This window comes from Plectrocnemia conspersa, unplaced genomic scaffold (genome assembly GCF_051122295.1).
Source record: "Plectrocnemia conspersa isolate PC_06_02 unplaced genomic scaffold, ASM5112229v1 ptg000003l, whole genome shotgun sequence".
NCBI lineage: Eukaryota > Metazoa > Arthropoda > Insecta > Trichoptera > Polycentropodidae > Plectrocnemia > Plectrocnemia conspersa.
Window position 1 is genome coordinate 2,861,897 of NW_028277167.1, and position 22,429 is coordinate 2,884,325.

At 34.2% G+C, this 22,429-nt stretch overlaps 2 protein-coding genes across 3 annotated transcripts in view; one reads left to right on the top strand and one right to left on the bottom strand.

The window, feature by feature from the left end:
• The window catches only part of LOC148236362 (HEAT repeat-containing protein 5B), a 58,017-nt gene extending 39,848 nt beyond the window's left edge, over positions 1-18,169 (top strand). For both annotated transcript variants that reach the window (XM_088183634.1, XM_088183633.1), the window contains exons 4-30: positions 58-423; positions 495-589; positions 2,549-2,697; positions 2,764-3,180; positions 3,246-3,585; positions 3,651-3,769; positions 5,834-5,967; positions 6,035-6,308; positions 6,367-6,720; positions 6,781-7,083; positions 7,156-7,515; positions 7,588-7,720; positions 7,787-7,966; positions 8,460-8,590; positions 10,635-10,743; positions 10,812-10,993; positions 11,060-11,184; positions 12,365-12,488; positions 12,559-13,114; positions 13,180-13,303; positions 13,372-13,523; positions 13,614-13,904; positions 13,964-14,182; positions 14,255-14,394; positions 14,458-14,650; positions 17,677-17,822; positions 17,878-18,169. In XM_088183634.1, coding sequence (XP_088039760.1) covers positions 58-423; positions 495-589; positions 2,549-2,697; positions 2,764-3,180; positions 3,246-3,585; positions 3,651-3,769; positions 5,834-5,967; positions 6,035-6,308; positions 6,367-6,720; positions 6,781-7,083; positions 7,156-7,515; positions 7,588-7,720; positions 7,787-7,966; positions 8,460-8,590; positions 10,635-10,743; positions 10,812-10,993; positions 11,060-11,184; positions 12,365-12,488; positions 12,559-13,114; positions 13,180-13,303; positions 13,372-13,523; positions 13,614-13,904; positions 13,964-14,182; positions 14,255-14,394; positions 14,458-14,650; positions 17,677-17,822; positions 17,878-18,063 — 5,902 coding nt within the window. In that variant the 3' untranslated portion in view covers positions 18,064-18,169. The remainder of the gene's footprint in view (positions 1-57; positions 424-494; positions 590-2,548; positions 2,698-2,763; positions 3,181-3,245; positions 3,586-3,650; positions 3,770-5,833; positions 5,968-6,034; positions 6,309-6,366; positions 6,721-6,780; positions 7,084-7,155; positions 7,516-7,587; positions 7,721-7,786; positions 7,967-8,459; positions 8,591-10,634; positions 10,744-10,811; positions 10,994-11,059; positions 11,185-12,364; positions 12,489-12,558; positions 13,115-13,179; positions 13,304-13,371; positions 13,524-13,613; positions 13,905-13,963; positions 14,183-14,254; positions 14,395-14,457; positions 14,651-17,676; positions 17,823-17,877) is intronic.
• A 573-nt stretch (positions 18,170-18,742) lies between these two features.
• Positions 18,743-22,429, bottom strand: part of Trmt61 (tRNA methyltransferase 61) — a 140,078-nt gene continuing 136,391 nt past the window's right edge. Inside the window, exons 6-7 of the mRNA XM_088183637.1 lie at positions 19,631-19,796; positions 18,743-18,918 (exon numbers count right to left, since the gene is read on the bottom strand). Of these exons, the coding sequence (XP_088039763.1) occupies positions 18,890-18,918; positions 19,631-19,796 (195 nt within the window). The 3' untranslated portion in view covers positions 18,743-18,889. The remainder of the gene's footprint in view (positions 18,919-19,630; positions 19,797-22,429) is intronic.

Genomic DNA, 22,429 nt, shown 5'->3' on the forward strand with positions numbered 1-22,429 from the left:
AATTCTATAGATTATTCATTTCATTTTAATTTATCTCATTCTGTAACATCTTTATAGTGCCGCTATATCCTGCGTCGGATGTATGTACGAAAAACTCGGCAGGATGATGGGGCGATCGTACGAAGAAACTGTCCACATACTGATACGGTCTCTGAGGAGCGCCGAGTCTCAGACCAGGATCGAAATCATGAACACGCTCGAGAAGGTCTGCTGCGGCATGGGAACTGCCATTTCAAACGTGCACAAGGACATATATAAAGCGGCCAGACAGTGCTTGACTGACCGTTCTATGCCGGTCAGATGCGCGGCAGCAGGCTGCCTTCTGTCCATGATTCAGTACGCTCCGTTCCTGTACACTGCAGAGCTGGAAAACGTGGCTGCTTTGTGTTTCAGAGCTTTCGACGGCAGCACTTACGAAGTCAGGTCCGTAACCCGAGCCGGTTGTATTGTTTGTGTATGAAGTTAATTGCCTAATTCTCTTTGAAATATTACAGGTGCTCCGTTGCTGAGTTATTAGGTTCTCTAATTGCGGCAACACAAGCTGGTGAATTAACCGGTGGCCCGGCGAAAGGCAACACCGCTAATCAAGGTATATGTCATATGTGAAAGTAATTCATTTTTTCAATACTATATTAAAATAAGAAATATCAAAATCCACGTAGAAAGCTCTGTGTTTAATAATAAGTTGGCTAAATTTATTTAATATCTTAATATTTTTATGATCATGAATGTGTACATTAATAAATTAAATTATTGTACATATTAATGTACAATAATTTAATTTAATTCGCCATTGCACAAAGTAAATCAGTGTCAAAAAAAGACAGGAATGCATATGAAATTATATGGCGTACAAGAACACTGAAAATATTTAGTTAAAACTAGGGCCGTGGAGTCGGAGTCAGTCGTAAAAAGTCGACCGATTCCGACTTATTTTTATAATTTTCTTTAACATGTTAAGTGCACTAAAGAGCGTTTATTTTCCACACTTAAAATAATCAAATCTGATTTAACCCTTTAAACGCCAGTTTAGTGAGTCGCCTGTTATTTCTCTCCACGGGTCAGAATCTATTTCTAAATATATATATAAAATTCTTGGTTTACTGATAAATTAAATTAGTACAATAATCTTTAATAATTAAAAAAATATAATTTCTTAATAATTCTTTAATTTGTTTTAGAAAAAATAAAAAAATAAATGTGAGTCGCTGGTGTTTAAGTGGTTAAATGCTTCCATAAACGCTGACTTATTTATATTTATTTAGATTTAATATTTTTAACCCTTTCACTGCGGCTGATATTTTTGTATGCCATTTCGAAATTTGTTAATATGTCAACAAATTCATGCTATATCTTAAAAAATATTATGCTTCAATAAATTCAAGTGATTTATAACCTTAAATGATACTAAATAATCATATTATTAGACTTATGGCACCTTTAGGTCTCCAATGAGTACTGGCGATTTTTTTAATGACTTCTATAGAGGCCATCTGCAGTGAAAAAGTTAAAGATTTAAAATTAGATTTAATCAACCAGACAAAATAAAATCAATGATACAATCTTTTTCCCTTGCGAGTATAATTATTAAATTTGGTATTTTATTTATTTAATGTTTTTCTCACGATACCCAACATTACATCTAACATCTTGATGACAATCACAAACAGTTGGTTTGCGAGCTCTATAAAAATATAAAAGTTATGGTTGTTTAGGGGTTGTAGCCCTAGGGGTGGTTGACATCGCGGCCAATGAGACTCTTGTGTGAATCTAGATAGACTTTTTATTAAGTGATATATACATGTGACAAATGGACGATTACGGCGTGACGTTTCTCGTGACGAAGGTGAAGGTGGCGCAGGTGATGATGGCCGTAAATGATGCTCTGGGCTCTTGTGGCTGCGTGCGGCGAGTGTCAGGTGTGACTTCGAACGGCTGGTAGTTCGGGAGTTCCAGGAATGATCTTCTGGTTTGTCGGTGAGGTGGCTGGTTTCTCCGGATGGCTGCTGGTAGATCGTCTGCGTCACTGGCTCATCTCTGCCCGTCTCTTGCCTCAGGCCGTCTACCCTCTCCTCCTCGGAGTCCGGGCTTATATCCTTTAGGGGTTGCACGCTTGCTGGCCAATCGCAATTGTGCATCGGTCTCCTAGCCAATCACTGCAGTCGCTTCGTAGAACTCGAGAAATCGGATGTTGCATTTTCGAAAGCGAATTTTTTTGCTTGTCCATACTTTCGAATTCTTTGGAAAGGGTTCGCCATTTGGTGAGTGATTGCGTCCCTACCGTTTTGCCACAAAAGGGATTCTCTTAACGACTCGTGTTGTGTGGTGAAAAGAAATCCTTCTTGTGCCATGATATTTGTTTCATTGTTAATGCATCAACATTTTTGGTCACGGTCATTAACAATGAGACAATTGCCCTTTTTTGTGTGTGGACCTATTTGTGTGGTCGCCACAGTTGATTTATACAATATCTTTATACTTTCCAATGATTTTTTAATTCAGTATGATATTAGTATTTTAATATCTGTTTTTTTTTTTTATAATTTAGCACAAAAATCTAAGTCCGGAACTTCACTGGAAGAAGCTTTAGGGATTCTGATGGGTGGATTTTTGAGAGGCGGTAGTTCATTTTTAAAAGGGGAGATTATCAAGGCAGGCTCAGGTGTAAACCGAGAAGTTAGAGTCGGAGTAACTCACGTGAGTAGAAATCTTTAAATTCATATCTAAAACTATAACAACTAAACTTTGCTTTTATAAATATAGGCGTATATCGTATTTGTTAAAACAATGGGAGGATTATGGCTAGAACGCAATCTGACTACATTATTGATGCACGTTTTGGATTTAGTAGCAAATCCAAAAGCTGCCAGTTCTCATGTCGACGCCGTCTACTCCAGAAAATGCATCAACTTCATTCTGAGAAGTGTTTTGGGCAAAATGTTAGGAGAAAAAGCTCAAGCTTCGGCTTGTAAAGAGATCATCCAAATCATCGTCAAGCAAATGAACAGCATTGATTTCAATCCCGAGAATGCTAAAGACTGCAATCAAGAGACTCTTTTCAGCCAGCACTTGTTGGTGTGCGGACTGATGGAAATAGGAAATTTGATGGTTGGACTGGGAACGGCCGCCCAGAACTTATTGACTGATCAGACTCTGAATATTGTAGATGCCATAAGTGCTGTAAGTACATTTATAATAGATCGTACTAAACATTGGATAGGTACTTATTGCTCTGATGTTATTAGGTACTGGTGCATCCCTGTCATGCTGCTCGACTTGGCGCCGCTTGGTGTTTACGGTGCATTTGTGTAGCAGTACCCACTCAGATCACACCGCTGATTGATAGATGCGTAGACGCTATTGAAAATATGAGGACGAGTCCGGAGGCTATATCTGGTTATAGTGCTGCTTTAGCTGCCGTCTTGGGAGCTGTGCGTTTGTCTCCGTTGGGTATTCCACACAATCGGGGCAAAGTGATATTCAACACAGCCGAAGAACTGTTGCGATCGGCTAGTCAGAATAGTCGATTATCGATTAATAGGACGCAAGCAGGGTGGTTGTTGATTGGTGCTATAATGACTTTAGGTAAGCTTGAATGATGATACTTACATATGCTTCTGGACATCCAATAATTTAAAAATTTTAAACAGGCGTACCAGTGGTTCGTGGCCTTCTACCAAGAATGCTACTCTTATGGAGAAATAGTTTTCCTCGTTCCAATAAGGAATTAGAATCAGAAAAGGCTCGTGGTGATGCTTTCACTTGGCAGGTAAACATTATTTTTATATTTTAAGCATCCTTTGACATTATAGTAGAGCACCTTTAAATGTTGCATTATCTAATATTTTGTGATATGAAAGCACTACCGTGTGTCTTCTAATAAGGTAGTGATCCGAAAGTATCATTTTGCGAGCACAGTTGACATTTCAAAATTTAAGTCGTTAATGAAAGATGTGATGTATACCAAAAACAACAGTTGAAGAAGCCAGTCTGACTAATTAAATTTTACGAAATACCAGTTCTTGTATTTCTTTACCTTTTTCTATCATAAATACATACATTATATATTTAATTTTTTTTACCAAAAATAAACACTATAATATTTCCTGTATTGATTCATAACAGCTGTTCATGACATATGAGACAGCATAATTTTCCATTGTGTTGTATGAAAAAATAATCGTTCGTCCAGCGTTCATTAAATATACTTCTTTCTACTCAACACCCATAGTATGCTTACTGACACCAAGAGTTGCTATTTGGGTAAAGAAAGTAACATATTTTTAGATTAGCTCGACATATCAGTTAAAAACATTATTTATTTATTTATTTTAGATTAAATTAAGACCATCGTAGCCTAACAGGTTACCCCAATGCGCCACGATGGTCGAAAACAAATTTTAAATTTACAAAACAAAAAAATAACAAATATATACATAAATAGAACAATACTTAAAAATAATAAACATAACAAATAATTATAAAATATTAAAATTAAATGATACAAACTGGATCAGCTCCTCGTAGCTAACATTAAACAGGTCAATATGTAATGCCAGCGTATTAAGGAGTCGGATGGCCACAGCTATAGGCGAGTCGGCAAGTGCGGACGTCCTCGCCCTAACGGCCATCAAAAGAGGACGCGATCGTGATTCTCGAAAATGTTCTGGAGCCCAAAACTGGAATTCATCGAGAATAGCTGGATTGTCGACAGCACCTTTTAGTAATTTGAAAAAATGCTTAGCGACATACAACTTTCTGCGAGATCTCAGCGAATCGTATCCCAACACTCCTAAAAGAAAGGCGCTGGGATATATGTATGGATAATAACCAAATGTCCTTTTGTAAAGGTATCTTAAATACTTTTTTTGAATTTTTTCCACTAAAAGGGAATATTTGGCTATTCGGGGATTCCAAAATATAGATCCCGATTCAAGAATGCTACGAACTAAAGTTTCATAGGGGATGCGAATAACTGACGGATCGTCAAAGTGAAAGGCATTCCTCATAATAAAGCCGTGCATCTTAGACGATTTATCACAGACGTCGTGTATGTGTAGAGAGAACCTCCATTTGCTCTCGAAAGTGATTCCGAGATCTTTAATGGAAGTTTCTCTAGTCAAAATGTTACCACCGAGATCGTTAAAATAAGCTGATGGCGAACGGGATCGAGTAAATGGCACAGTATGGCACTTTCCGACACTAAAGGGCAGACGGTTAACGGAAGCCCATCTCCACAGAGAGTCTAAATCACTTTGTAGAGAGAAGGAGTCCGCAACAGATCGAATGCATTTATATAATTTTAAATCATCTGCGTACAGAAGAAAACTTGAATTTGTAATTGCTGTATTTATGTCATTAATAAATAACACAAAAAGCAGAGATCCTTGAGGAACCCCCGAAGGGGTAAAATATTCTTTCGACAATCGGCCACCATAGGTTATTATATTATACAATGAAAGACAATCACTTGAGCACTAATGTTTGGATAGATTGAAACTTAGGTAGCTAAGTTTCGATCTATATTTTACCACATAAAAAAACGCCTCACGGGACACCTATCGCTGACTCCTAATCTATGGATTTTTGAAAAATATGTATAAAAAAATATGCATGAAATAAGTTCAACAACTCCGGGGTTGAACACGTGAAGAATGGGTGAATATCATTTTATTTGATGAATTTAATTTTGAGATTTGTTTATATAATTAATAAGTATTTTTGGGTACTGTAACTTAATTATTAGGTTGCTCCACTATTTCGGCAAAGACTATCTATCGTATTTATTTATTTTGTTTTCACGGCCCAAGATACTTAAATCTTGTGATTGTAGGTTACATTGGAAGGACGTGCAGGTGCTTTGTCTGCCTTAAACAGTCTATTATTGCATTGTCCAACATTGGCAACGGAAGATGTTACACGCAGATTGACTCAACCAGTCGAAAGTGCATTGGCTATGCTTACCAAGTAAATAAATAAAATAACCTTAATACTAATATTATGGTAACTATATATGTTTGTTTTTAAAAAATAGTATTCAATCCGTACTGCGTCAACACGGACAACGATTGAAAGCTGCTGCTGCTTTAGTACGCCTTCGGCTATATTCATGCTTAGCTATGCTGCCACCGACTCCAGAACCATGCCACGCTCCTCTTTTGAGAGCTTTAGTGGCAGATCTAGCTTTGGCTGACAGTGCTGCTAACACAGCTACCAATAAGCTCGGTAGAGGCGGAAGAACCGATGATTTAACAGCACTTGGAATTGAAAGAGTGGCTGATACAGATCACGCGGAAGTTGAAGATCAGGTAAATATCATTAATATATTGTGTATAAGATATGAGTTTTGAATCTATTGTTTTTTAGCTGCTATCGTCTCTATCGGCGAGCGGATCAGGAGCTTTGGAGCACGATCCGTGCTGTTTGTATCATGATTTACCTCCAGATCAGACATGTCCAGGACCGTTGCCGTTAGGAGTCGCCGTGATTGATATGTCGGTCGTTCTCTTCGGATTGATATTCCCGAGAGTTGCCAATAAGCATAGGCTGCAAATGTTAGATCACTTCTCTGAATGTATAAGACTTGCTAAATCAACACGTCAAGAAGCAATTCAAACCAATGTGTTCGCTGCTCTTCTGGGCGGATTGAGAGGATTGGCTGATGCTAAAGGTCCGCTGGGCGGCGAAGATGTTAAGAAGAGCGCTAGCAGTTTGATTACAGTATGTGTATTTTTATTATCAATTGATGAACAATGATTAATATTGCTATTTATTTTATAGAACGGTCTTTCAAGCACGAGTCCAGCAGTGAGATGTTTAGCGGGACAGTGTGCTGGTCGTCTTGCACAAACACTATCAGGATCTCCGACTGGAGGTGCAGAAGGAGCTGTTACGGCATTGGCGGACTCGTTTTGTAGACAGTTGCAAGCTGGTAGAGGAGTGAGTCAAAGGACTGGTTTGTGCATGGCCTTAGGTGCTCTGTATAGGGCTCGAGGTGGCATCATGGGTGGCGGCGGACACTACGGAAATGTACTGCCTGTTCTGTTAGCATTGGCTCAAGATCAAGCTAGTTCTGATGTTCAGGTATTTAAAAGACTAATAACATAGTTGGAAATAATTTTTGAATCCCGTATATTTCCATATTTTCATTTACAGGTTTGGTCTTTACATGCTCTATCTTTGATCGCCGATGCCGGAGGACCAATGTTCAGAGGTTTCGTAGAGCCGACTTTAACAATGGCTCTTAACTTATTGCTGCAAGTACCGCCTTCTCACGAAGACGTCCATAGATGCATCGGAAAGCTTCTGTCGGCTTTAATAACAACGATTGGACCTGAACTGCAAGGAAACACGGCGTCTATCTGTACGGCGCGATCTATGTTCCTATGCGCATGCGCTATAATGCAAGAAGTCGGAGCTCCTTCAGTGCAAGCGGAAGCAATCGGTTGTTTGCAACAATTACATCTATTTGCTCCTAGACATTTAAATTTATCTACTTTGGTTCCGACATTATGTGTTAGTTCTCTAGCTTTAAATTATTTATTATATGTATTTGTATGTATATATATTATGATTAAATCATTGTAGAGAAATTTGGGTAGCAAACATCTAGTCTTAAGAAGAGCTGCCATATCGTGCTTGCGTCAGCTTTCTCAGAAAGAAGCTAAAGAAGTCTGCCAGCATGCTTTAAGTTTGATCGGAGAGCATAATCAGACGCATAGTAAATATTATATAATTCTATTACTTAATAGTGTGGAGATAAATATATGATTTACTTGTGTTTTAGATGCTACTATATCTGAGTCAGGATTGCCCGGAACTTTGTTTGCCATGTTGGATACAGAAACTGATAGAATGGTAGTGCAGTACACTCATGATACGTTGACGTCAATGGTTCAAGTCTTATCAGCAGGACAATTGTCACAATGGCTGTCTTTATGCAAAGCTGTTCTTACGGTCCAACAAGGTATGATATTTTCTATTCTACTTAACACAAATTTGTGCGTTTTACCATTTCAAATTCATATAACAAAAACGCACGTTAAACTGCATATTTACCGTAATGTATTTATTTAGAGCTTTAGCCAAAGATGCTATCAAAAATTCCAGAGGCTCAAAACTAGGGATTATGAAGTTTCAGGTTTTTTCAATTCCCGGGACTCGAGACTTTGATTATTTTTCATTTAAATCATGGAAAAAAATTGATGTTAAAAATTAACATATAAGTAAAAATTTATTGAAACAAATTGAAAATATTTTATTAGATATTTATTTAATAAAGATGCATAATACAAATTTTTTAAACAAAATTATTATATCGATTTTACTTTTGCAGAGCAAAATAAATTTTTAAAAATACTGAGTCCTAGTTTCTGTGATAAATACTCTGCCGTAGAAAATTCACATTTGGGCGTAGCAATAACTATAGAAATGCTTCTGATTTTTATTTATAATTAAAGAATCCACTGAAGAACCCATTCCTTTGGGTGACGGTGATGCTGATGGAGAAGATGATAATGATCAGGCAGAGTTTCATGCCGATCAAGAAGTTTTGACACATCCACCAATTCAACCACGTTGGCCTACACGGGTAAGATTCAAATTTTCTTTTTCTTTTTAGAGCTCAATAAAATTTTAATCACTCATAGATCGCGCACGCATAAGATGGAGCCAAAATAAATTTAATCGTTTGTCTCAGATCGCTCTTCAGGCGACCTGCGATCATAATAACATGTTAGGTATCTTTGTTTCTTATTTCTTTACTTATTTGTAGATAAACGTGTTTTTAGCATTTTGCGATAAATTTTAAAATTCGGAACAGATGCTAATAAAAGTGAATAGATGCAGTAAAATATTAATATGAAAATAAATTTGTCTGTTTATTTTCTATACCGTTATTTATAGCCACTGGATATACTAACAAGCGGCCCTCGACTTTCGCACATAATTGGTTCCTGAAAATGTGTGCAAATGTTGAATGTACGAAAGTCGAGAGAAGTAAAAAAAATTGAAATTGTGTGTATTTTAAAATATTTATTTATCAAGTAAATAGATGTTGAAGAGGCGCTTAAGAGACACGTTTAAGTGGGGTTTGCGGGTGTTTCCTTTGAAAAGTTATCAAGAGTTAACTGTTTTCCACTATTCTTTTTCTTTTCTTCATATAGTATTTTATAACATGCTATGTTTTTATTGATCGCCCCACGCACTTGAGATATGCGTTCTCCATTGGGATCACAATCTTCCATAATATTTAAAAATTTGTCAAAGTGCGTGAAGGTTTCATTCATATTTTTCATTATTAACAAGTTTTCCAAAATAAACTTGTCTCATCTACATTAAATATTTGGCTAGAGGAATATTCTACATCTTCAATAATTTTGGATAATTAGGAAATAAATTCTTTTGCAGCATCTTTATCCGCATCAGCCGATTCTCCAGTAAATTTAATATTATGAAAAGAATACCTCATTTTAAAATTGTAAAACCAACCGTTACTTGCTTGAAAAAACCGTGTTAAAATATTTTTTTAATCTATCCTTCCAATCTTTGTGCAAACTAAGAGCTTTTGCTTGAATAATTGAAATACTCAGAGGGACATCTTTTTGATGTTGGTCATCGATCTACGATGACAAAGATTTTCCATTTCATCCATGTTTTTTTTTTGCTGTGTTTTTTTGGAAACATATCATTAAAGATTGTGGAAATATATCTTTATTTTCCACAATTTTGAACGTATTTTTTAATTATATTTTTATTTTTCAAAATTGAACATATCGTAGACCTGTTTGTATTATACGAACGTACGATTGAAGCAAAAGATTCACTGCTATCAGAACGTTTTTTTAAAAAAAAAAAAAAATTTAAAAAATTGTTTTTTTTTAATAAAGTCCACGGAATTTACTTAAATGATTCAAATTTTATGATATGTAGTCATTGTAATTGTCCAGTGGAGTGGTTTAAGAAGGACAACATTGAAAAGCATCTGAAATCATCAGAAAATAATTTCTAAGGCGTCTAAACGTACCAGCCTGCAATCTACAATCCCAGGCATTATAAAAGCAAAGATGAAGATAGTCAGAATTCATTAGAGAAACTGGAAACGTAACTGAAAGCCAACATTTCACTGGAAAAATTGGACGTGCCATCAGTGCGTCAGTACCTTACTAAATATATTAAAGGGTCCGGTGATTTCGAGTACATATATATAAAAAAATTTAAAAAATGATAAAAAACAAGCCAGCTGTGATATTGCTTGATGAAAGCATCTACAAAATAGCACACAGTCTTTGCAGTGTTATTCAAAACGGTTTTACCATCAAATCAACTAAATATTGTTACAGTATCTTGAATTTATAGGACTCTAAAAATGCCAGTACATGTTTCTGAACAATAGTAGACATATCTCATATAATAACATACTTAGGTTTGTTTCCGGTTAAGCTCCTTATATGACTTCCTGTTATGATAGTTTAATCATTTTGATAGGTAAAGATATGTTTCATTTTAAGCACTGGGCACATATTAATTAGTTTAGTTGGTAACGTATTTATGAAAAAAGTTGCGTTTAAAAATAGATGCGAAAATTAAGAATCGAAAATTGAAAAAATATATGCTAAAAACCCATATTTGTATAGGTTTTTGCCATGGAATGCGTACAACGGATAATGGTTGCGTGCGAATCTGCTGGAGAGGCACACTTCGACTTACTGCTCGCCAAAGAACAGCAACTCACCAGAAACAATGGTCAGTCTCATACTATAATAATAACTCTCATGTTCATAACAACGAAGCTAACTAAAATAAAATTTCAGTCGACTATTTAGTGCTGCATCTCGCCGATCTGATTCGTATGGCTTTTATGGCGGCGACCAGCGAATCGGATCCATTGAGGCTGGAAGGATTGCGTTCCCTTCGTCGAGTCATAAACAGATACTGTCGCGTTCCTGAGCCAGAATTTCCAGGACATTTACTCTTGGAACAGTTCCAAGCACAAGTAATACATTTTATTACATTAAATTTAATAAATATTATGTTATAACCTAATGTTTGTGTAATTTAGGTTAGTGCCGCTTTAAGACCAGCTTTTTCGCCCGACACTCCTTCGCACGTAACTTCTGCAGCTTGCGAAGTATGCTCCACTTGGATCGGATCTGGTGTTGCTAGGGATCTTAACGATTTGCGGAGGTTTGTTTATAATATTTTTCTGTCATATCCTATATTGTTATTTTTTTTGATCTGGTCACATGTTCTGTTTAACATGTCAGCTCTTAGAGTCCACATTATTTAATTACTTAAACATCTTACATTATAAATGAATAAAAATATATATATTTAAAGAACCACTAAAAAAATAATTGATTTTACAATAAATTATGAAGATCTGAAGATCAACTTCTTCATAAAAATAAATATTTTACCACTTCCGGTTACAGTACTTATTCAAAAATGACTCAAAAAATTTGAACGGACTCACCCTTTCCTATGCAGCATTATAAAAATATGCAGCCACTGTAAAAAATTTAAAAATATTTGTAAAATAGTAAACGGAACACAAATTGAGAACCATCAAAAAAGTAATTTATTTAAATACATTAAATTATGATGATGGCACGTATTTTTTCAGAACTTTGCCTAATTTGCCAGTTATGATATATTTATTTAAAAATACTCAATTTCGCAGAAACGCTAAAAAATAATTTATTTAAATACATTCAATTATGATGATAAATTTCTCAGAAAATGCGTAAAAAAATATTTATCTTCATCAGAATTTAGTTTATTTTCTTAAGTTTCCTAAAAAAACTACAAAATGGTATGCGGAACACAGAACCATCAAAAAGCAATTTATTTAAATAAATTAAATTTTGAAGATACTGCATAACGTTTTTTATTACCAATTTTCTAAAAATACTCAAATTCGCAGAACACAGATTGAGAAACACTAACAAATTAATTTATTTAAATACATTCAATTATGAAGATTAATTTCTTCCATAATTCAAAAATGTTTATTTAGTGCAATGACTGTATTGATAAACCCCGCCTGTAGAACCGCTAAAATTAAATAAGAGTATGTCTTCTGGGTGGCTCTTTATAAGCAAAACCATCGTGGTCATTTTTCTAATGTAATAAAAGGATACATATAACAGTACTATTTGGTGTATTGGACAATGTCAATCTAGACGTGTATCAAAGATCATAAATAATGTATTGTCGTTTTTTCTTGTGTTCTTGTTTGGCAATACACTTTTGTTTAATTGTCGCTTTCTACTGGGCAATTATGTAGGAACCCCTACCTTTGTAAAGTTTTTAGAAAAAATCATTATATGTATAGATTAATATTGTTATTTTTGTATAAATTTAGAGTACATCAACTGCTAGTGTCCAGCTTGCACAAATTAAACACGAAACTGAACAATAGCGCCAATCTATACAACGAAAGTTTAGCGACCTTAGAAAAATTGGCGATATTGAAGGCGTGGGCAGAGGTTTGCTTCATCTATTATTATTAGATTAAGTGTATCTTTTGCATACATTCTCATTGAATTATAATTTCAGATTTATATAGTTGCGATGATAAGCAACGGAAGCGCTCCAGGAAGCGCCATAAAACAACTCGAAGATCTGGCGTCGCCAATCGACGATCAATTCGTAAGCGATAGACTAAACTTGGACTCTCCCGTAGTCAACGAAATCAATAAAAATTTGACGGATGACGACTTCGGAAACTTCGAATTCAAAGGCGAGAGCCTATTAAAGCTCGTGGAACCGGAATTGGAAAATTTGGCTAACAATTGGTACGCAGCTTTGAAGGATCACGCTCTATTGAGCTTACCTCCAGAATTCAATTCGCAATTGCCTCATGACGGCGGAGCTTTCTACACAGCCGATACCGTGGAAGGAGCTAGAGGGCACTATCACGAAGTATGGCCAGCACTTTTGCACGCTACGGCCCTCCATTTCAATAATCATACCAAGCAAAGCGCCGATTTGGGGCTAAAAAAGAAACCGATGGATGAAAAGCTCAAAAACTTGACTAAAATGAAGTTTGACGATAGTGAAAGTAACGCCGAAGCTTTGGATCCAAATGAAGAGCGGTTCCATTTACTGTTCGGTATGTATTCGTAAAGTAAATTATTTAAATTGTTTTCAGTATCAATAACAATTTGTCTTTTGTAGGTATTTGTATGGAAGCATTGTGTACATCTCGCGATACGTTGCCACAGAGTACGATGACTTGCTTGCTCTCGTTGAACACATTACTGGACACTAGCTTTAATAGAGCTCAATTATTAAAAGACAGGTATTATTATCATATATTTTTTAAACATATGTTGTATTGTGAATATCTATTTTTATTTATTTTTACAGATCGTTAGCGATTGAGCTATGTCACGTATTACACAAAACTGGTTTGACTCAAGAAACAGCACAACCCTTACTTTTGACTGCTGAAGTTCTTTTCTTGACGATCATTGCCGCAAAAGAGGAGCTTGACAAAAGGATGCTCGATAAAATTAAGGGTATTCTAATTATTTATAAATATATATAGAGATTGATTCGGAGTAACGTTTCTTCTTGTCGTTATATATATTTTTTAAATATTTTTTTAGAATTAACAGGCGACAGCAACATGGAATCTGAACCGTCTATCCAAATATTAGAAGCTGTGCAAATATTGGGCGAAGGAGGTCCGACGGGCGATCTTCCACCTGGAAAATCATTACTGTTCTCTTGCCTCGAAGTTTGCTTGTGTTTATTGGTCAGACAATTGCCGAATCTTAGCCCGAATAAAACCAGTAGCATAAGCATCGTCTCTAAGAGAATCAGTCAATACGGCGATAGATTGCTGATCAAAGTTTTGAGCTGCATGTCGAACTTGACCGCCTTGGCTAGTCCTCATGGTAATTTTTTATTGTTATTAAACAAATAAATTTGTGCTCAACAATTAATATTAATTTAGGTGCCGTTGCTATTCTTCCTACTATATTGTATTTGACCACTGGAGTGATAAAAGAGACTGGTCAACAAGATAGAGTTCAACAGGGCGTTATAAATGCTGCCGTGGAACTGCTGAACGGTATGGGGAAAGATAAGCACTCACAGTTTCCGGATACTAAGGAACAATGGGGCGTTTTGATGCAGAGCGTGTTGGCTAAGATCATAGATTTGACAAAGAATGGTTCGTATTATTTAATCAATTTATTTTCTGTGTAATAAGTTCTCATGAATTACTTCTAAATTATGATTATAGATGAAGAAGATGTAAAGCTGGACGTCGTCGTAACTCTTCAGTCCATGAGCGCTATATTACCATATGCTCCTCCGACTCAAATGCTGCATTTCCCGTGTATCAATCATTTCCGAGCTTGTCTCCAACATACAGATCCAAGGGTATGTTTTTATCGTCGTTTATTTGAAGTTTGAAGATTTTATTTTAAATTAAAAATATTTTAGGTGGTCATCCAATGCTCTCAACTTCTAAGGGGGTTATGGTCTTTGGGCGGCGGATGGGCCAGAGCATTAGCTCCACCGTTATTGAAGAGCTTGCGGGCATCTCGGCAACCGGTGACTCAGATTCATATCAAGGCAGTGACAGCACAAATCGGCGCCGCCGAAGCTTTAATTCCGTTCACGCCAGAAGAAAACCGTAAGATTTAAGACTTAAACATATTTTTTGTCTATTATAGTAGTGAAATCCATAGTCACGATTTCATTATTTCATTGTTTGAAATAACGTATGAGGGTGAGTCAAATAAAAACCTTAATAATTGAAATATAAAACAACTAAGTGAGTCAAATAAAAATCTTAAACCACTAGGTGTAAGCCCCAGGTATTCAACATTTGTTTTCCATTTTACATAACTTAATGATATTTATATCTACAGGTAAGGATATTTTTAAGAATATCTACGGGCCTTTAATGAAATAAAATCTTCCTTCATTAAAATTAGTGTGTGAATCATCATATGGAGCAAAATCAATGACAGGAAAGACAAATGGGATTTAGCTTAGATATTAGCGAAGCAGAATGAAAATTTTCCTAAAAGCATCGTTTACCATATTCACTGTATTTACATATATACTTCGTAAAATATCGAGTTCGTAATGTCACGAAATTTTAATTATTATAAAAATTATGATTTTTATACATTCTTGAGGATTGAATCAACGACACTTTTCTTTATTACTCACAGAAATCGAATGTGGATATGAGGGCTTATTTTATTATACGTAAGTACGTCGGCTCTTCTGTTGTCTACTACGATTTTTGTAACTTCACAATGAAATCAAAATGTTTTTAGAAATGAAAGGAGTCAGTTAAACAACTTAAATATATAAACTAAAAGTATGTTTAGGCCTTCATTGCAGATATTACGGGGTACTTAACCCTTTCTGCTCGTAAGGTGCGTGGGACGCACAAACGCTTAGCTTTATATTACTCGTAGGGTGCGTCAGGCGCACCCTACGTACGCCTGACGCACCTACGTCAGGTGCCGTAGATTTCTCCCGAAGGCAATGGTTGGCGATCGTCCTTCGATAGCACGCGTCAGTGACGTTTTTATTGCCTATTGGGTTTTCGACAGTGTCTCGGGTGTCCATAATTTGTGTCTAAGTAAGACTATAGTAATTAATAATTAATATAGTAATTAATTTTAATTATTTATTTTTTCATTTTTTTAAATTTTATTGTGAAATTATTTAAAAAAAAAATAACAGTGCTATCGCTGAATTTAGTGATTGTAATGATAATATGTTTCGTAATGATAGTGATGGGGAGGATTTCATGTTTGATTTTTCATCTTCTAATGATGATAGTAAAGAAAGTAACGTCGAAATTAGGCCTGTTGCCTTGAATCGAAGATGGAATACAGGCAATTAAACAATAGTGAGGAAGAAACGGTACCTCAAACAAATCGCACCACATCAGAAAATTGGAGAATAATAACTAGTAATGACAATGTACCTTATAAATAGCAATATTTCCACCAAGTGATAAATGTCCTGGGCCCCAAGTTCCCGCAAACTGTATACAACCTATTGATTATTTTCAGTTGTTTTACACTGATGAGTTTGTATACTAATAGAATTTGGGGATTTACGAAAAATTAAAAAATAATGTTTTTCCATATTTGTTTCTTTAATTTATAATAAATCAACATCCCACATATTATTAAACATAGTGTCCTTTTTCGTGCATCGCTTTGTTTATTTTTATATAAAAATATGCTATTTAAGCATTATTAGCTAGATTATACAAAATCACAAACAAATATGTACCATAAAGCTACTCATTAAAGGTTTTGTCTATTTTTAATTAAGAAATATATAAAATAATATGACATTAACTGCAACGTTTCATTTGACCTTCGATGGGACGTATTTTAGTTTTTAAAAATATACCTAAAATCAGTTTACATAATCATAGATATACCATGTGGATTTTTAAATTGTTGTAAAACGGTACAATTTTGTATTTCTTTAAGTGATGTAAGCTTTCTTCGTTCGCAGGTAGATATATCTAAAACTGAGCGGCATGTCTTTGTTATTTGTGTATATTTATTTTTTTATGGTTAAAACATTTTTTTGTCCCATAAATATTTTAAAATGGGTCGTCGCCCTATTGTGTTAATTTATTGTTATGAATTGTCAACCAATGGTACTTGAGAAAACAAAAAAAAAATGAAAATGTAATTTAGAGAAATGCAAGTATTTGTTCTGATTTCTTCGTTTTTGGTATTAGTTTATTCATATTTATGCTCTACATATATAATTTTAATTTTTAAAAATAATTTAACATTTTTCATTTTTCCCGAGCTGGTGACATACCTAGTACGAAAACTATTACGAGTGCAAAGGGTTAAAGCTTCAGTCAAGTTCAATTAGTCATGAAAAGTAAAAATATAGTTAAATATATCACAATTATATGGAAGCTTTTAAGTTAAAACTTGTGAATAATAAATGTGGAAAAATCAACTACAAAATTGTAATTCAATTTATTTTAAATTCTTTCTCCATTAATCCATAAGAAGTTGGTTTTCTTACACTAAGGCTAAAATAAATTTATTTCTCTAATCGTTGAGCCAGTAATAAATTTTCAATTTCTTCAATGGATTCTAATGATTTATTCCATTAAATAATCTGCGAATAATTTCTTTCTTATTTTATATATTTCTGCTTTTGAAGAATAATTAAAGAAGTCGTTCTTTTTTTGATTGGTAAAAGATTCTGGATTTTGCAAATATTTAATTAATGACATCAATGTCTGGTTTCTTTGATTATTTACTTTCTCTTTAATTGCCTCTTGAAACTGCAAGCTTATCTCAGAATTGATATTTTCCAATTGTTTCAATAATTTTTTAAAATACTTAAAAACTTGTATTGGACGCTATGAAAACTACCTAGAAAAATTTTTTTTTACCTTTTTCCCTCAATTCATTATGAGATGAAAAATATTTAAGGGTTTCATATGACTCACCCTCGTACATATAGTCGATCGCTGATCATTTCACGGACATTGTTCATGTTATGATTTTTCATTAGTATGTTTCTTTGTTTCGCTTTTCCAAGGAGATTCGATGAAGGGTAAGATTTGTTTATAATCTGAGCAAAACTAGCATCATTTCATTGGTATTTTTAATATTCATATTCATACGATTCGTGTGTTATTCGCAGGAGTGCAAATGCTGTGTCTGCTTGTGCCAATCATTATTTCTTATCTGCGAGATGTGGACGAATTACAGAACAGTTCGGCAATCGGCAAAGCTCTCCACGATTACAGCCTTCAATGGTTGATGAAGATCGGCCCGAAATATCAGCAGGTATGATTTATTTTTATGGTTACATAAGACTGGAATTAATAATGATTTTTTATAGGAATTCAAATCGATCATGGCGCAGTCGAGCGATCTAAGGACTAAATTGGAGAATGCTGTTAAAGCTAATCAACAAGTCACAAATATGAATCAGAACAGATCTCAACGATTAGCAGGAAACGGACAACAAACCAGACAAACGAAACCATCGATACAGTTGAAGACTGATTTCAGCAATTTTAGTTAAAGTGTATTTTGAGTTTGATTTTTTTATTGATTGAATTAAATACAAATCAAAGCAAAGGCCTATATGATATTTTATAATAATTGTATTGATATATTAAAAAAAAGCATATAAATACCAATATAGTTTTTGACGGTCTTCCAAGGTTTAATAAGTTTTTTTACTGAATTATTGACGATTTAGACGTTATCATATTTGTTTAATTTTATTATTTATTTAATGATATGTATTTTTTTTAATATTAATTATATAGAATTAGAGTTTAACAATCTTCGTATTAGTGATATCTAAATGAACTGAAGTTTTAGAGTATCAAATACTATTAATAAATCTATGTATTTGTATCTTATTCGTTATAGAACATTCTATATTGATTAAAAAATCTCTACTTTGTTGATAACCTAAAACAGGGTGTCTGTTGTATGAAAGATATTAAATAAATGTTTAAATAATTAGTAATAGAATTTAGACGATTTATTCGAATACATAATATATACAATTCATATAATAGATCTTTAAATGTTCTATCTATTATCTATTAGATTATATTTCGTACGAAATTCAAGAAATTATCAAAGCATGTATTTTTATTATTTAGATATTTATAAACTTTTATTATCATCAGTATTTATGTTTCATAAATATATTTATATCTTATTAATAATTTAAATAAAACTGGCTATTTATTCTCGTTTATTTTTATTAAGAAACATATACAATGTAATTTTTAATTATAATTAAAGACAAACATTAATTATCTATTACTCTTAAAAATAAACAGTAGAAAATTAAACTCGTATTTTAATTCCTGTTTTCTCTCCTACCATTTTTATGCTTCTTCCATTTTGAGGATTTCAACTGAAAAATAAAAATATTTATTTTTTAATAAAATAATGAATATGCATTCATAAATTAACACTTTACGCTCTATTTTTTTTTTGTTAATTAAATTATTACAATTAATTGCTATCTTATTAATGAAATTATTGTGAAACTTTGGATATTTTGAGTAATAGAAATATTTAGGTGGCGACTGTACGGCCGGTTTCACACGTGCCAGATGGATTCACCCGGCACAGGGCCGGCGCCGTGTAGTGGGGATGGGCTACTACCTACCATTTCAGACGTGCCGGACGAATCCATCCCACGGCAGCCCGACTCTGCCCATACAACACCACCCCCACTACACGGCGCTGGCCCGGTGCCGGGAAAATACATCCGGCACGTGTGAAACCGGCCTAAAGTCAAGCCACGTTTGAAACAAGATGAAGAACTGACTTTTAGAATGATTGTATTATATATGAAGTTTTAGTTCTGAGAAACCCCTTCCCTCGGACAGATGCCAGAGATATTATGTATTCTATTCTTTTTATGCTCGGTATGATCTGAATAATTATTTGAATCAAGGAAATGTCAAAATTTTCAAAGAATTGCGACACTTGGTCCCCGTAATAATGAATAGAAAAGGTCCAATTTTTAGGCACGACAAAAGTTGGATTATGTTTAAGTATATCAGCAATTTCATACAGCGTAAGGTCTTCAACAACTAAGTTAATATCATATTACTCACCATTCTGTTCTTCAACATCCTTTTTATCTCCAATTATCTGAATGTTACATCTCGGTGGCAAGCTAGCCACAGTCAAATATCCAGTGTGTCCTGGCATAACTTGCGGCTCAGAAGCAGTCAGCATAACCACTTCTTTGGGAGTCTTTTCTTCCAGATCTTCGGTTGCCTGCAATTAATACAACGTCAAACGTTAACGACACCAATAAAGCAGCTACTATTAAAAATTATGCATGAGAGATGATCGCTTGTCACCGCTGGCGCCGTTTCGATGATTAGACATTAATCTGTCTGCGGGAGGTCGCATCAAAAGTAATGAAAATCATTCGATTTTTTTTCTAAGATAGAAAGGTCGCATCCGTATCAGGAGTCGCTTCTAAGAGACGTATCTTAATTTATTTGAGTGAAATGAAATAATAATAATAAAAAAATGTAAGGTATACTCTGTCGCTTAATGGCGAAGCTGTAAAATTTTAATGGCGGCGATCAATTATTATCTTGGGCATTAATGTGATACATTTGTTAGGATTTTTTTATTTGATCATTTTAATAATGTTCAACATAAGCATTTAGGTGATATGTGATATGGTTTATGGAATCGTAACGGTATTTAAATGGTTAAAAATAAAACAATTTCATTTAACCTAAAAAACTTTTATGCTACACAAAGATATATTCAATTGTTTATTTTTAAAATTCTAATAATTTTAAAACCAGTAATATGTTTTTTTTTTAAATAAATGTTAAATAACTATCTTTATGTGCCGTGGCATCACAATTAGTTCGAGAGAAGAATCTTAAATAACACTATACAACATTTTTTGAGAGGTAGCAACATCAGATCTTCGAAAACTTTTCTGCATTTGACATTGTCTCCCGATAATGACACTGAACATTGTTATAAATAATTACTTGTATACAGTATTTAATGACTGACAAAGTCACACATTTTAATCAGTCTAAAATTGTAAATTAAAAATGATTTTCAGTATTTCACTACATGTGTACTTCTATAATTTCCTATTTACTTAATTGAAACATCAACCTCTACCAAGAAACGTTACAAATGCGATATTATTATAACGCACACCTCCTGCAACAGTTACGCTTACTTATATTATTTATATCCCATTCGGATTATTATAACCAAAACGATTTATCGTCAAACGGCGCGTGTGCCGTTCTCTGGATTAATACATAATGCTATTGGAAAACTAAATGGCTTATTTCTCGCTGCGTTGCGTTTCTTATTTGTCTCGGAATACATCGCGCAATGCGTTTCATTATTTAGTACCAGTTTGGAAATTAAGTTTAGAACCAGTTCAAAATTCACTCGCGTATCTGAGGGGAGATCGAGCGACCTTATGTTTAAGTTTTGACCTTTCGGGGCCGCCCGTGACGAGTGCGCCGTTCCAGCTAATCTCGTTTTATCTGGAAGGTTTTTTTGGTCTCTTTGGTTTGTTTGTTTGTCCTGCTGAGGTGCTTAATGGAAACCTTTTAGGCGGCGTGGGGTGGGAGAGGCGAGATTCGGTGACATTCGGAGGAATTTCCGGTTTGACAAATGCCAGGCGAGTCTGTAGAGGTTTTGGCAACGGAATCTTAAGACGAATGATATGAATGCAAAGAAACAACGATCTAGTTATATCTTTTTATAGAACATCTTTTAAAATAACTACCTATTGAATTTTTCATTACTTGAATTAACTTTGGGGTATCATTTGTAGTTTGAAAGTGAGCCATTTTTGCTAATTAATATTATATTGTTGCCGATAAAATATGAAAAAAATACAAAAGCGCGGCGAGATAAGGGATGACTTATGAATCATTTGAGTGCCCGAAATTTAGTTTTACCAAAGAAACACGATAGGCGAAACACAGGTTAACAGACAATCCGGGACATCATCGGCATCCCTAGAATTTCCCCATGATGATAAGGTCACCAGAGAGCCTGAATTACTGCACCTACTCTATCTAGATGATTTATGCCAATAGAGCGCTTCCTAGTCACCAGAGGATTTGCAGCATAATATTATTTTTATAAATTGATTATTATTAAAAGCAATTATTATTATGATTATTATTAAAAACAAAAAAAAGCTTGAAATGAGTAGCTGTTGGTCCAACAAAACTTTCTGAAAGTAATTAAAGACATATCTACAGATAATTATTGCAAACAATTTAGTGGGAGATGACACTGCTACGGGTCTATAGTTCTTTATACATAATTTATCACCATTTTTATGAATATGAGTGACTTTTGTGCATTTCCATAGTTCAGTAAATTAAAAGAATTAGATCTAAAATATGAAAAGTTTTAGAGGAGCAGCGAGACTGACTTATAGAAACACCAATGAATTTAAAGTTAAATCAGATAACCTATTTCTAACTTAAGTATTTCTTATATGCTTATTTTAATCGGCAAAAATAAAATATTTACTTATATATATGTTGTTGTATTATATACTTTCTTAAAAAGTCAATAAATGCATTAATACATATGCTTTTATAATTAAATTTGTTTCAGTAAATTATCACGTTAGCTTTTTTAACACAGGCAATACCTTTATATCAGTAATGTGCGGTGACTTTTAAAACAGGGCATGCAGTCAGGGGGGGGGGGAGACAAAAACTATATTTCTAAATTTATTTTCTTTATTTGATATACATATTATGTGTTTATTTGTTAAAAAATAATTTTATTCGACGCTCCTTCTTACATCATCAATAATCTCATCAAATAATATATTGTCTTATGCTTGAATTACACTCTCTGGAAGTTGTTCGAACCGAAGTTCAACTGAA